The sequence below is a fragment of the Aotus nancymaae genome, unplaced genomic scaffold (genome assembly GCF_030222135.1).
Source record: "Aotus nancymaae isolate 86718 unplaced genomic scaffold, 86718_ANA_hifiasm-v0.15.2.pri h1tg000036l, whole genome shotgun sequence".
Lineage (NCBI taxonomy): Eukaryota > Metazoa > Chordata > Mammalia > Primates > Aotidae > Aotus > Aotus nancymaae.
In genome coordinates, this window is record NW_026988450.1 from 60,834,452 (window position 1) to 60,850,022 (window position 15,571).

The window sequence follows — 15,571 nt, forward strand, 5'->3', positions numbered from 1 at the left end:
CTAACCTGTTAAGAACCTGGACAAAACAAAAGGTGAAGGAAGGAGGAGCTCATACCCTTTTTACTTCTGCCATATTGCTCGAGCTAGGACATCTTATTCTATTTTCTTCTGTCCTCAGACTGGGATTTACATCATTGGCTCCTTTGGCGCCCAGGCTTTTGGACTTAAGACTGAATTACGCCACCAGCTTTCATTCTCCCACTCGCATACGCCACTTAATAATGATGCCTGTGATTAGTTACATGGCATTATCCAAGGTAAAAGTACTTGAAATACATTTTAAAGAGAAAATAAAATGTAAAAAAATAGATTGGATGATGTAATTGCTTTGAGGAAAAAGAAATTGATTAACTCCATAAGCTCAAAGCAATAATAATAAAAAAGTAAACTTCTGGTAAGATTTTTTAAGTTTTAAAACATTTTCTATAAAGTAAAACATCTACCATTATAGTTATTTGGGAAGAAAATTATTTTCTAAGAGTCACAGAATAAACATAAAATTACTAACAAGATTCTTCTTGGTACTTTAGTTACATTTTTAGAGGAAATTATCTGTTTGGCCAATATTCTTATTCTAGGGAATTTTGATGCAATGCATACAACAAAAGCAAAATGAAACTATACTTGACAAAAATCATTCATTAGTCAATGATTTTTGATATTTGACAAAAATCATTGATTGGTCAATGAATTCATTTTTTCTTAATATTTTAATTTTTTAGACAATTTACTGTGTAGAAATATTATCTCTTTTAATCTTAGGGTTTTTTCTGTGTAAAAGTCTTGAAGCTTTTAAAACTATTTTTATTGTTATCATATTGATTATCTACAAAGATACAGTTCATATAGGTGTCTCCTAAATTCAGACTCTTTATCAATTTCAGGTCTGTATATTCTTCCAAGCAAAGTCATCATCATAGTAAAATATAATTTTTAAATTAATACTATTTTATTTTTAAAACTATTGTTTTTATAATAAAATTAACATATATACACTCAGGGGTAAATGAAAAATTAAAATCACACTTCTGCTAATATCTAAATACTACTTACACTTTATTTTTTGATTCATGTTATTTATGTTTGTATACGTGTGTATTTGGGAGATACTGAAAAGAGAGACAGAGACAGAGAGACAGGCATAGAAACTGTGGGTTTTGGTTTGAAAGTTGAAGTTTCCACATTGCTAAACTTTGAACCTAATTTTCAATAATTCGTTATTCATGCATGATGATTTCTAGTGCAATCCGAGATCAGTGAATATTTATGTTGCTCACACACTGGTGTCTAGTGATATATTTTTCACCATATGCAAGCAATGCATAATTTGAAAAGCCAAGTTAAATACTTATCTGTAATTATTTCTGTTGGATAGCATATTAAGTAGAACTACTAGGCCTAAAGGAATACTGATTTCCCTTATTCAGTAGATGACATATCACTAAATATAAATTTGACCTTTGTCTCACTGTCTTATCTAATTGATTTTTATTGAAATTGTAGGTGCATTTTTTTCAATTTATGTGCAAATGATGTTTTACAGATAAGGCATTGACTAACAAAGATTCCTAAGGAAATATGTACATATGAAATGAAAAGATAAAGTAAAGCATACATTTCCCATTAAAATTGTGAACAGTCTATGATTATTTTGTCAAGAAATATCCAAGTTTTTCATATTAAAGTCATCTAACATGCAGTTTTCATAGTAATTCATCCCATCAAATTCAGAATTTTCTGAAAATATATGTTAATGCCACATAGCCAAAGTTATTTTTATACCTCTTAATTATTAAACTAAAATAAGGTAGTGTCTCATTCAACAGCCCAAAATTTGTCAAGTTTCTCTAAAACTCATGAAAGTAAATTTTAATTAATGGAAAGTAGTGAAAGCACACATAGACATACAAGACTTTAATGATTTTTTATAGCTTGAAAATACATCAAGTTACAAGTTGAAGGGTAAGATATATGTGTTTATTTTTATTTTTATTTATTTTTTAAGGTGGAGTCTTGCTCTATCGCCAGGCTGGAGTGCAATGGCATGATCTCGGCTCACTGCAAACTGTCTCACAGATTCAAGTGATTCTCCTGCCTCAGCCTCTGGAGTAGCTGAGACTACAGGTACATGCCACCACACCTGGCTAATTTTTGTATTTTTAGTACAGATGGGGTTTCACCATGTTGACCAGGCTGGTCTCAAACTCCTGACCTCAAGTGATATGCTTGCCTTGACCTCCCAAAGTGCTGGGATTAAAGGCAGGAACAACTACGCCCAGCCATGTTTTTTTATTTTCATTTTTCTACTATCCATTATACCTCATAGTAAACATTTAATATTAGAAGATATTTGTTATATCAATAAATTAATTGATTAATGACATTTTGCTATTTATACCTGCTCATTTCCATTTGGAATTTATTCTTAGAGTTCATTGCCTTTTGCTGGTATTTGGTAACTTATATAGCTCCCCACACAAATTTCATATTAAAATGCAATCCCCAGTTTTGGAGGTGGGACCTGGTAGCAGATAATTAGATCATAGGGGCTGATTTCTTATGAATGGCTTATCACCGTCCTCCTTGTACTGTCCTTGCAATAATGAATGAGTTCTCAAGAGATATGGTTGTTTAAAAGTGTGTAGGACTTTACTCTTCCTTTCTCTCTCTCTTCCTCCTGCTTTGGCCATGTGACATGCCCACTTCCAGTTCACCTCTTGCCATGATTGAAGTTTCCTCAGGCCTCCTCAGAAGCCAAGCCAATGCCAACATCAAGCTTCCTGTACATCCTACAGAACCATGAGCCAATTATACCTCTTTTCTTAAAAATTACTCAGTCTCAGGCATTTCTTGATAGCAATGTGAGAATGGCCAAATGCAGTAACCAAGCTTCAAATTAAGCACTCCATTTTGCTGACCAGTACCATAAGAGAGCAGATTACATCGTCTTCTCTGCCTGCTTGCTATATACTTGTAAATTCCAACTTGTAAGAATTCAGAGTTTGTAATATTGAAATGAAAAAAATAATACACCTTTAACTTCACCAACCTTTTAAATAAAATATAGTGCTTCCTTCAACCATAAAGATAGGCATAATTTCTAATTTTGTCATTAATAAAAATCACATATATTTTAATGTCATGTATAAATGTTATGAATATCTCATAATATTGCTTATGATCATTCATCTTCAAAATTATAGGACTAGCCCCCTGCTTTTCAGTAGAGAAGTGTGTATATATGCATCTATATATGTATTAGTATGTATTAATGTACATATATTTATATTAACATATTAAATGTTTTTAAAATATTTTATAATTTTTTTATTTTAATTAATTTTCTGTGTGCTTCATTTTATACATTTAAAAACATCATTCTGAAAAGGAGGCCATAGCCTTCAAAGAAGTCCTGGATTGCTCTACTGACTTTAATTAGCTAAGTGTTAATTTACTAATTGGGATTACAAAGCTGTTATATTCCCCAGATAACATATCTCATTCTAATAAATTCCTTCTAGAGATACAAAATCTTAACTTAAGGGAGTGAGGAAGACATTTGTAGAATAGAAAGGCATTAGGGTTCCCATTAATTTATACTATATAATTCTCTCTATGTAATTCTTTCTATATATTCATCTATATTTATTTCACCAGTCTTGCCAGAGCACACAGGTTCACTGCTATTTTGACAGATATGCTAATAATAACAACCAAGGTTTGGATCTGATGAGAGTTTAAACACAGATTTCTTGTTTTGTATTTTACAATACAATTTGTAGCTATGAATTTGAATGTAGAGGATACAATACTTTTTTCAAGACTAATAAAATTATTTCATATGGGGACTTATGAAAAGTTGGAAAAGTATCTAGCAGGTGTTCACAAATTCCATTGTTCTGTGTACTGAAGAATGAAATCTAATGTCCAGTGGCTGTTTCTATTCCCCAGTAACTTCTAAATCTGTTCTGAAATTACTTTAGAATACCAAGTTTGTGAAAGTGAAGACAGAAAGATATTTCTTAGATTTTACAACATGTATATCTTCTCAGATCAATATTCCCTCATCTCCAAAGTCATCCTAAAAAAAGAAGCAAGTCAATATTTCTTTCAGCCAAAATTCAAACTATACATTATAAATTATTTCTCAGCTGCATGTGCTTCTATAATTCTACAGAAGAGCTTTTTAAACCTCACTTCAACTATGCCTACTTTTAATTTATAGACATTCACAGATTAATACTTTGACAGGCAATAAATTCTCATTTTCTTTTAAAAGAGCGTATTATCTGGTTATTTTACTGGCTGTTTTAGTCAATGTTTTGTCCTTTATTCCTCCTTCACTTGTAAGTGAAAAGGACAAATAACATAAATCTTGGCTGTTGGTCTGTTTCCACAATCACTCATCAGGCTCCAGTATCAAGAGACTGTGAGTAGAACCTGTATGTTCTCTTTAATATTCTTAAATATATATATGGGAAGTGCAATAAACCTCTTAAGACTCTTTAGAATTACTTTCACTAAAATTGCTGCTCACTTTTGAGAAGAATAAGCATGAAAGGAAAAGAAAAATATCATAAGGCTAAGATGCAAACAAAATATAAAAGGGAAAGTCAAGAAAAGCAGCAGCGAGAGGGTTACAGAGAACACAATAAGATGTGTGAACATGGTTAATAGACAACATGACTATCTGTAGCAAAATACAACTCTCAAATGTGAAGTATTGAAAAATTAGATGATTTCCAAGGGACAATGCAGAAGATATATCCAAAAACTTTAAGTTCAAAGAAAAAATAATTTTTGAGATTCCCGAGCAAGGTAGCCAAATAGGAACAGCTCTGGTCTGTAGCTCCTAGCAAGACCAAAGCAGAAAGCAGGTGATTTCTGCATTTCTAACTGAGGTACCCGGTTCATCTAACTGGGACTGGTTAGACAGTGGGTGCAACCCACCTAGGGAGAGCAGAAGCAGGATGGGGCATCACCTCACCCAGGAAGCGCAGGGGTTGGGGAACCCCCTCTCCTAGACAAGGGAAGCCCTGAGGGACAGTGCTCCGAGGGATGATGCATTCTGGCCCAGATACTACACCTTTCCCATGGTCTTCACAACCTACAGATTAGGAAGTTCCCTCAGATGCCTACACCATCAGGACTCTGGGTTTCAAGCACAAAACTGTGTGGCCATTTGGGCAGACATTGAGCTGCAGGAGTTTTTGTTGTTGTTGTTGTTCATATCTCAGTGGTGCCTGGAATGCCAATGAGACAAAACCATTCATTCCCCTTTAAAATTTCTGCTGCCAGCAGCACAGTCTGAAGTTGACCTGGGATGTTCAAGCTTGGTGGGGGGAGAGGCATCCACCATTACCAAGGCTTGAGTAGGTGGTTTTCCCCTCACAATGTGAAAAAACCCACAGGGGAGTTCGGACAGGGCAAAGTCCACCATAGCTAAGCAAAGCCTCTATAGCCAGACTGCCTCTCTAGATTCCTCCTCTCTGGGCAGGGCATCTCTGAAAAAAAGGCAGCAGCCCCAGTCAGGGGTTTATAGATAAAACTCCCATCTCCCTGGGACAGAGCACCTGGGGAAGGGGCAGCTGTGGGCACAGCTTCAGCAGACTTAAATATTCCTGCCTGCCAGCTCTGAAGAGAGCAATGGATCTCCCAGAACATTGCTCAAGCTCTGCTAAAGGACAGACTGCCTCCTCAAGTGGGTCCCTACACCGTGCCTCTTGACCGAGAGACACCTCCCAGCAGGGATCAACAGACCTCATAAAGGAGAGCTCCGGCTGGCAACTGGAAGGTGCCCCTCTGGGATGAAGCTTCCAATGAAGGAGCAGGCAGGAATCTTTGCTGTTCTGCAGTCTCTGCTGGTGATACCCAGGCAAATAGGGTCTGGAGTGGATCCCCAGCAAACTCCAGTAGACCTGCAGAAGAGGGGCCTGACTGTTAGAAGGAAAACTAACGGAAAGCAATGGTATCAACATCAACAAAAATGATGACCATGCAAAAACTCCATCCAAAGGTCACCGATAGCAAAGACCAAAGGTAGATAAATCCATGTAGATGAGGGAAAACCAGCACAAAAAGGCTGAAAATTCCAAAAACCTGAATGCCTCTTCTCCTCCAAAGGATCACAACTCCTTGCCAGCAAGGGAATAAATCTGGATGGAGAATGAGTTTGATAAATTGATAGAAGTAGGCTTCAGAAGGTGGATAATAACAAACTTCTCCGAGCTAAAGGAGCATGTTCTAGCCCAATGCAAGGAAGCTAAAAACCTTGGTAAAAGGTTAGAGGAATTGCTAACTAGAATAACCAGTTCAGAGAAGATGACCTGGTGGAGCTGAAAAACACAGCATGTGAACTTTGTGAAGCATACACAAGTATCAATACCTGTACTAATTAAGTGGAAGAAATGATATTAGATATTGAAGATCAACTTAATGATATAAAGCATGAAGACAATATTAGAGAAAAAAAGATGACAAGGAATGAACAAAGCTTCTAAGAAATACGGGACTACGTGAAAAACCAAACCTATGTTTGATTGGTGTACCTGAAAATGACAGGGAGAATGGAACCAAGTTAGAAAACACATTCAGAGTATTATTCAGGGGAACTTCCCCAGCCTACCAAGACAGGCCAGCATTCAAACTGAAGAAAAACAGAGAACACCACAAAGATACTCCTTGAAAACAGCAACCCCAAGACACACTATTCTCAGATTCACCAAGGTTGAAATGAAGGAAAAAATGGTAAGGGCAGCCAGAGAGAAAGGTCGGGTAACCCACAAAGGGAAGCACAACAGACTACCAGTAGCTCTCTCTGCAGAAACCCTATATGCCAGAAGAGAGTGGGGGTTAATATTCAACATTCTAAAGAATTTCAACCCAGAATTTCATATCCAGCCAAACTAAGCTTCATAAGTGAAGGAGAAATAAAATCCTTTCCAGACAAGCAAATGCTGAGGGATGTTGTCACCACCAGGGCTGCCTTACAAGAGCTCCTGAAGGAAGCACTAAATATGGAAAGGAAAAACTTATACCAGCCACTGCAAAAACAAACCAAAGTGCAAAGACCAAAGACACCATGAAGAAACTGCATCAACTACTAGGCAAAATAATCACCTCGCGTCATAATGACAAGATCAAATTCACACATAAAAATACTAACTTTAAATAGAAACAGGCTAAATGCCTCAATTAAAAAGTGCATACTGGCAAATTAGATAAAGAGTCACGATCCATCAGTGTCTTGTATTTAGGAGACCCATCTCACATGCAAAAACACACATAGGCTCAGAATAAAGGGATGGAGTACGATTAACCAAGCAAATGAAAAAAAAAAAAAAAAAGCAGAGGTTGCAATCCTAGTCTCTGATAAAACAGACTTTAAACCAACGAAGATCAAAAAAGACAAAGAAGGGAATCATGTAATAGTAAAAGGATTAATGCAACAAGAAGAACTAACTATCCTAAATAGATAGGTGCCTAATATAGAAACACTTTCTATATTATTTCTACCCTATATCATAAAGCAAGTTCTTAGAGACCTACAAAGAGACTTAGATTCCCAGATAACAATAGTGGGAGACTTTAACACCCCACTGTCAATATTACATAGATTAACAAGACAGAAAGTTAAAATGAAGCACAACAAATGAAATTATAGCTCTGAAATGAGTGAAAGGTGGAGGTAACAAAGTTAACAAAGAGACTACAATGATATCAAGAAACATTTATTTCTAAAGCTAAAGTGTAATAAACAGAGATAGACTACACAGGCTGGAGTTCGAGGTTCTGAAAATATAGAGACTATGTTGCCGGGCGCGGTGGCTCACGCCTATAATCCCAGCACTTTGGGAGGCCAAGGCGGGTGGATCACTAGGTCAAGAGATCGAGACCATCCTGGTCAACAAGGTGAAACCCCGTCTCTACTAAAAATACAAAAATTAGCAGGGCATGGTGGCGCGTGCCTGTAGTCCCAGCTACTTGGGAAGCTGAGGCAGGAGAATTGCTTGAACCCAGGAGGCGGAGGTTGCAGTGAGCCAAGATCGTGCCATTGCACTCCAGCCTGGGTAACAAGAGCGAAACTCTGTCTCAAAAAAAAAAAAAAAAAAAGAGACTATGTCTTGTAAAAAATAGTTCTTTAATAAAAATGAACTTAGTAACCTGTAATTTGAATTTATAGAAACATAATATGTATCTTGAATATGGATGTTTACATGTTCCATTTATTTGTGGAAATCCTCCATCTTGGCAAAAAAAAAAGTATTTGTTTTTGAGTATTAGTTTAATGTAGCTATTCAAAAAGTTATTGAGTTCATGTCCATAGAGCATGCTAATATACCTCTATGAAAACATACTACAAAAATATTATAAATCATTAGCTGTAACTAAATTTAGACAGTACTGTTAAATATTAACATTTAAGGAAAACTCTAAGATGAAGTTCTTGTTTTTCTAGCAAACCATTCATTCAATGTAAGATGAAGTTCTTATGTTACTATTATATTTACTTGGAATCTATTTTCCCAAAAGTGTCATAATTGAGGACATATGGAATATAAAGAAGATAAATATTCATATTTCATTATTATGTTACAAACTAAATATATGTAATATGCAGTTTGGGAAGTTTTAAAAGCAAGAAATAGATGTGGGCTGTTCATTCCTTTTACTGACCTGAACAGTCCCAGTTTATTTTTGGGAAAAAAAACACATTTTACAAAAGCAATTATCCATTTTTATTTTGTTTACATTGCACTGAAAATTTACATCATACTTTTACAAAGTTTCTTTTCATAAAAATATACTTCTTTACAAAAGTGTATGCATTAATATAAGAGGAGTAGCCAGTTGCAGAAGAAACATTGTTTAAACAAGATCTTAAATGTATTAACCTTAACATTAATGAATGAATCATCGTTATTGCAGTCATTTGAATAAACAAGAATAAATAACTGATGGCATAAAATTTAAAACTGCATCCTGCCAGTAGAGTACAATGTTGAGAAAATTGAATGAATTTCCAAAACAATGTATCTCAAAGTGGTTTACAAGAAATTCACTAAATGTTGTAGAGATAGATCCAAGCAGCGCTCCCAGGTGCAAGGGTTTCTCTTAGGCACTCTGTCTCATGATACAAAAAGTCGAGACTGTTCACAGAGTTAACCATATTTGAAAGGGACAACAACAAAGAGTTAACACTGGGTACATGATTTTATTCAATGAAGTAAAACATGCTATAAAAGGAAGACTATGATCTATTAAATAAAAATGCTGGCATTGCTATTTGATATAGTTGTAAATGAGCCACCAACAACTTACAAATACATATCTTAATTTGACAATGAAAAAAACCTGTTATATCTGAAACTTGGTGTTTAAGAATAAAGCTACAGAAATTTAAAAATATATAAAAATATGACATGTCCACAACTTTAGGAAATAAATTTATACTGGTGACTTAAAATAATTTTTTCAGTCATTATGTTTAGGGACTGGATCAGAATATTTTTCTAATCATTGTTAAGTGAACGTTAAATGTGTCAAAATAACTTTAAATTTGAAGACTCAACTGGAAGCAAATGTAGAAATAAATGGAGTAGATTATTAGGACATTTTATTTGGTCTTTCAAAAATATTGGAAAGTAAAGGATGGTAAGTTTGGTGTCTCAGATAACTGCAAAATAATAGTCTTTTTACATAAATTTTGCCAGCTAATGGTCTTTGGGTGACAAAACACATTGAAGCTACTATCACATTTGGGATTTTAAAAATAATAAAAATTAATAAAAATAAATAGAAAAAAACATATTGAAGCAAAGAGTTAAATACTACCCCATAGCTCACTGAATAATACTGGTTACTCCATAATGGGGAAATTGGGAGGGTAGCACAATGAACTTGCCATTTGTAGAAACTATGACAACCAGTCTAAAAGAAGAATAGCAATATAATACTAAAGAACGAAGAAACAGAAAGATTCAAATTGGAATGGGCAACATTATTTCTTCTGAGGCATAAATTAGCTCATAAACATTTAAAGTCATAACTCAATCTTAAATAAGGAAAACAATGCCTTGATTAACAAGAATGAATGTAAAACAGAGTGGTATGAAATACAGACTTACAGTGTGATGTAGCTCAGGACAGTTAAAGAGAAGTCAGTGATCTATTGACTCTTGTAAGTATAGCTCTTATTTTCTACCCTATATCTTTTTTTAAAAGCCCAGTCCCTCTAATATAGTTTATAAAGCACAGAAATACTGATAGTGGATGCTCCTCCAATATATGCAAATAAGTTTATGTTTTAGAATAATCTCCTTTTTAAAAAAAGCAAATAAACTGTGAGTAAGCACTCTCGGAGTGCAGCCAAATTTTTGTAAAACTCTCCATGATAAACATGAAGAATTATGGTCCAGTTTATGAAAAAACACTCTTCTGTATCATTCCTCAGGAAAAGGTGACCCAGCAAGTCCTGAAAAGTGTGCTTTAATTTGTTTAGCAGTGAACTAAGTGTGCACTGTTTTGTGTGTCGATTTCCAAGCTTCTGAAGAAGGCAAAGGGTTGCCTTGTTATACCATTGTGCAAACCGTGTTCAAGTTGGGATCAAATCGTACTGCCTTCCCTTCCACTGACTTCGCGTTGGTGTCATACATGGGGTTTTCAAAAGCTGCTTGGCCATTGTTATTTTCATGAACTGAACATCCTGTATACTGTGTTTTAGGTGCAGTCCTGTTGATAAGAAAATCAATTAGCTATGTGTTAACTTTATTCCAGAAACAGTGGACAATAGCTCAAACATAATGTACACCGTTAGCAGATAATGTAACTTAAAAAGATGGAGACATCATAAACACAGTAAGTCAACCTTGAACAATTGCTTGTTACTTTAAAAACCTGAGTGACTTTTAATTTTACATATAATACATATTTATTTACAGCAACAATATTAGTAATATAAATACATAATATAATGGCTATAATAAATTTTCTTACCAAATTAGAAATTACTACGACTTATCATGTATTGTATAAATAATGATGGTGATAGATTTAAATCTCATCACTATTTATTTGTTCATCAAATATTTACTGAACATCTATTATGTGCCAGTCATGAATCTAGACATTGGGTATATAATTTTAAAAAAATAGTCTTTACTTTCAGGGAGTTCACATTGTAGTGATAAAAAAACAAGAATAAAAATAAATAAAACCAAAAATAGTAACTAATGAGTATTGTTATGATGAAAAGGAAAATGGTTAATATGAAAAGTAACTGGAAGCCACTTTAGGAGAGGTAAGAGGGAAAAACATCTTTTAGGAGGTAAAATTTAATCTGAAACTTGAATTATAAGTCGGTTCTGCACTAGGAATGAAGGAGATTCTCTGAAGAGTACACAACTAAAGCTGAGGCTTAATTTGGAAAGGTACTTGGAGTATCCCAAAACATGAACACTCAATTTTGTTTTTAAAATGGTACATATTAAAGCATGCAGGTTCAAAAACTCAAAGAAGAAACGGCTACACTCATACACAAGTCATGAAAATAGTTTGTAAAGGATTACTGATAATTAGGTAGCAAGATGCATCAATTCTAGGTTGGCTGGTAGAGGCTGCTGGTCTTGAAATTCTGATTCATTTCTTTATTTCACCTTTGACTAATGCTAATCTAGTTTATCTTTCTCACATACCATGTATAACTTGCTCATATTTTTCATGGAAGAAAGGCAGACTTGCTGCTATCTATTTCTGGGACCTAATTCCTTAAAAGGATATATCTTAAAATAAATTTGTTTCTCAACTCTGTTGTTTACACTGAACAATCAAATTTCAACTATTAATTTTATTGTAATTTATAATTGCCATTATATTACTATCTCTTGTATATTACTATCTCTAATGCATTTTCTGAATTTGTCTATATTTCAAAAATTTATGCAATTTCTATAATAACAACTTTAAAAAAAACGACCTTAAGTTTATTGGAAGAAAACTAATAACTTGCTCTTACTAGGTGTGTCTTATTATAAGTCTACCGGATCATATTTTTTCCAAACTAGATATAAAATAAAAACCAGAAACAACATCATTGCATTCTAATTAGGTAATAATCATGAAAATACAAAATAATTGCCCCTTCTCAATATTCAACAACAGCTTGAAGGAAAATACTATCGAGATTTAAAAATTCACACCATAAATAAAATTTAACTGAAAATGAATCAAAACCCTAAATGCAAGAGCTAAATCAATAAAAATCTTAGGAAAAACACATGGCCTTGAATTTGGCAATGGTTTCTTGGATTTGACATCAAAAGTACAAGAAAAGAAAAAACATTAAACTTCATCAAGTGGAAAATTTTTGTATATCAAAGAACACTGTGAAGACAGTGAAAATGCAACCTACAGAAAGGGAGAAAATATTGGCAAAACATATATCTGATAAGGGCTTAGTGTCTAGAATATATAGAGAACTCTTACAACTCAATAAGACAAACAACCCAATTTAGAAACTAACAAAATATTGATTAGGCATTTCCACAAAGACAGACAAATGGCTAGCAAGCACTCAACGTCACTTACAATTATGAAAATGGAAATCAAAACCACAATGAGATACAGCTTCATATACACTAGGATGGCTACAATGAAAAAAAAAAAGACAAATAAAAACACCAAAACCCAGAAAATAACAATTAGGACATGGAATAAACAGAGCCTTTGTCAATTGCCGATAGGAATGTAAAATGATGCGGCTGCTGTGCAAAACAGCTTGATGTGTTAACTCAGTAAGTTAAACATAGAATTGTCATATAATTCAGTAATTTCATTCCTGTGTATATATCAAAAAGAACTGAAAATTGTGATCAAACAAAACCTTATACACAGATGTGTACAGCAGTACTATTCACAGTAGTCAAAAGTTAGAAACAACTCAAATGTCCAGCAACTGGTGAGTGGACAAATTCATCCATACAATGGAATATTATTTAGCCATGTAAGAGAATGAAGTACTGATGTATGCTATATATGGATAAAATTTGAAAACATTTTGCTAAGTTTAAGAAGCCTGATACAAAATGTCCCATATTTTATGATTCCATTTATGTAAAATATATGCAGAAAAAGCAAACCAATAGAGGCAGATTTGTAGTTATCTGCAGCTGGGTGAGGGGAGTGAGGAGGGACAATTTAATGAGTACAATTTCCCTTTGGCATTTTTTAGGGTTATAAAATATTTTGGAAATATACAGTAGTGATGGTTCTACGGCACTATGAATGCACTAAATGCCACATAACCAAACACTTTAAAATGGTTAAAATGGTAAGGTTAGGACACATCTATTTTACTACAATTTTTTAAGAAGTTGATGTCTTATGAATAAATGTAGTGATTAATATTCTTTATCTATTAATAAAATCTGATATTGGCCAGATCTAAATAGCTGATAATTCACACTCAATACACATTTGTATAATATTAAGTAAATCACTCTGAGATGTTGCAGACTGACCCCAAATGAAATTTTCGAGGAAAGGCATTTAGGTTACAGTCATTTAATTATCTGGCTACCCACATATTTTTTCTTGGTAAGGGATTGTCCCAAATAGTGTGACATAGAAAGCACTCACCAGGATTTGTAATGGACTGAGAGAACAGGATCTACTAATAATATGTATAGTTGTATTTTAGATCTATCACAAATATATTAATTGCAATTCATCAAAAGCAACAGAAGTTGAATGAGAAGATTAGACAATTTTGCCATCTGTCTGCCAGGGTAAAATCAGTGTTTTCATGTGAACTAAGAGGTTTGGACCCAAGCTTCTTCCTAGTTTTCTAAATATATCTGGCAGCAGATATTACCTCTCAAATTTAAACTTTAACCTAAATTTTCTGTCTCTAAAGTCTCATTATACATAACGTAGAAATAACTTTTACAATTAGTTGCACACCAGGAAATTGACAGGCAAAAGAAAGGTTAAATTGAATTGTTGTGCAATTTAATAGAGGACTTTTGTTATATTGTATGTAGTGTTGCAGGAGTGGGCAGGGTAAATAAGTTTTTCGGTGACTATGACAATAGTTAGCACACAGAGAGTTCAACAACCCAGAAAAAAATTTTGAAATTAGGATTTGAATTAGAGCAGTAGAAATAACATGAAAAACAGATTTGGGAAACATTTTGTAGTTAAAAAATCAATGAGCTTACCTTTGTTTATAAAGATAAAATCCAAATCCTGCAAATATAAGTGCAAAAAAAGGCACAAGAATAGCAATGGCCACAGAACTACTATTTGTACCATGAGGTTGGTTCGACGAATTTGAACCTTCTGACATATTCAGTCCTACAAAATAAAAAATAAATTATAAATACAATGTCAACTCTTTTATCATAATTAATTTCTACTTTCGTGAATCAATTAATTTCTTCCATTCCCAAGATATGTACCTGGAAATGGACATAGTAAACAAACATAATTCATGAAACTTTTTCAACTCATTTTCACATATGTTTGCACAATGCCTCTTATGTAGAAGATATTTTTCCAGGAAAGGGTACAGACTAAAAAATAAGCAGAGTCCCTGAACTAAGGGGTTTATACAATAGTGGGAAGATGTACAGAGACACGAATAAGTGTACATATCAAGCATGAATTAATGGTCAATGTGCTTTAGAAAAGAAAAGAGTAATTCTGGAGGATTTATAACATAGGCTTGGCTGAAGAATCTTCATAAGCCTAGAAATGAGAAGGTGAGTGGTTTAGTTAGGGGATGTGACAGCATTGACGTGTGACAGAAGTGGGAGGTTAAAACAATAAACTATGGCTAGACTCTAAAAAAGAAAACCATTCTGATGAACTCAAAGTTTTCTTTTTTTGAGCCAGCACTTTACTTTGTCACCCTGACTGACTACAGCCTCGACCTCCCTGGCTCAAGCAATCCTCCTGCCTCAGCCTCCTTAATAGCTGGGACTACAGGCACATGCAAACACACCCAGCTAACTTTTGTATTTTTTCTGGAGATGGGGTTTCACCATGTTGCCCATGCTGGTCTTGAACTCCTGAACCCAAGTAATTATACTGCCTTGGGTTCCCAAAGTGCTGGTATTACAAGCATGAGCAATGGCACCCGGCAGAGTTACTATCAACCTCAGAACAACTGAAGGTGTTTAGAAATAAAAGACCCGGTGATATGACATGAGATTTAGAACATGACTGTAGTAGGATGGACTTCAGGGAATACAGACTAGAACCAGGTGTAGTTAAAAGGTTGTAGTGACAACTGAGATTTAAAAAAGGAATTAAAATTTAAACTAGAGCACTAGGAAGTGCATGGGACAATAGACTTGAAGAGGATTTCATAATGAAAATTAATAGAACTTATTTATGAAGAGGTAAGAGGCAAGAAGATACAGGATTACAAATATTCTGCTTGAAGCTCAGTAAATGCTGATGGCATTTGCAGAGTTAGGAAATGAGAAAAGCCATGTTTGTCAACACACTGGCACAGGAATGAGGGAAAAGGAAACAGCTATCAATTCTTAAGAGGAAATAGTTCCTTTTT

General features: G+C 34.2%; 1 protein-coding gene across 1 annotated transcript in view; it reads right to left on the reverse strand.

Annotated features, from left to right (window-relative positions):
- Window positions 1-8,723: 8,723 nt before the first annotated feature.
- Window positions 8,724-15,571, reverse strand: part of CSMD3 (CUB and Sushi multiple domains 3) — a 1,293,678-nt gene continuing 1,286,830 nt past the window's right edge. The window contains exons 70-71 of the mRNA XM_012443291.2: window positions 14,217-14,352; window positions 8,724-10,731 (exon numbers count right to left, since the gene is read on the reverse strand). Coding sequence (XP_012298714.2) covers window positions 10,572-10,731; window positions 14,217-14,352 — 296 coding nt within the window. The 3' untranslated portion in view covers window positions 8,724-10,571. The remainder of the gene's footprint in view (window positions 10,732-14,216; window positions 14,353-15,571) is intronic.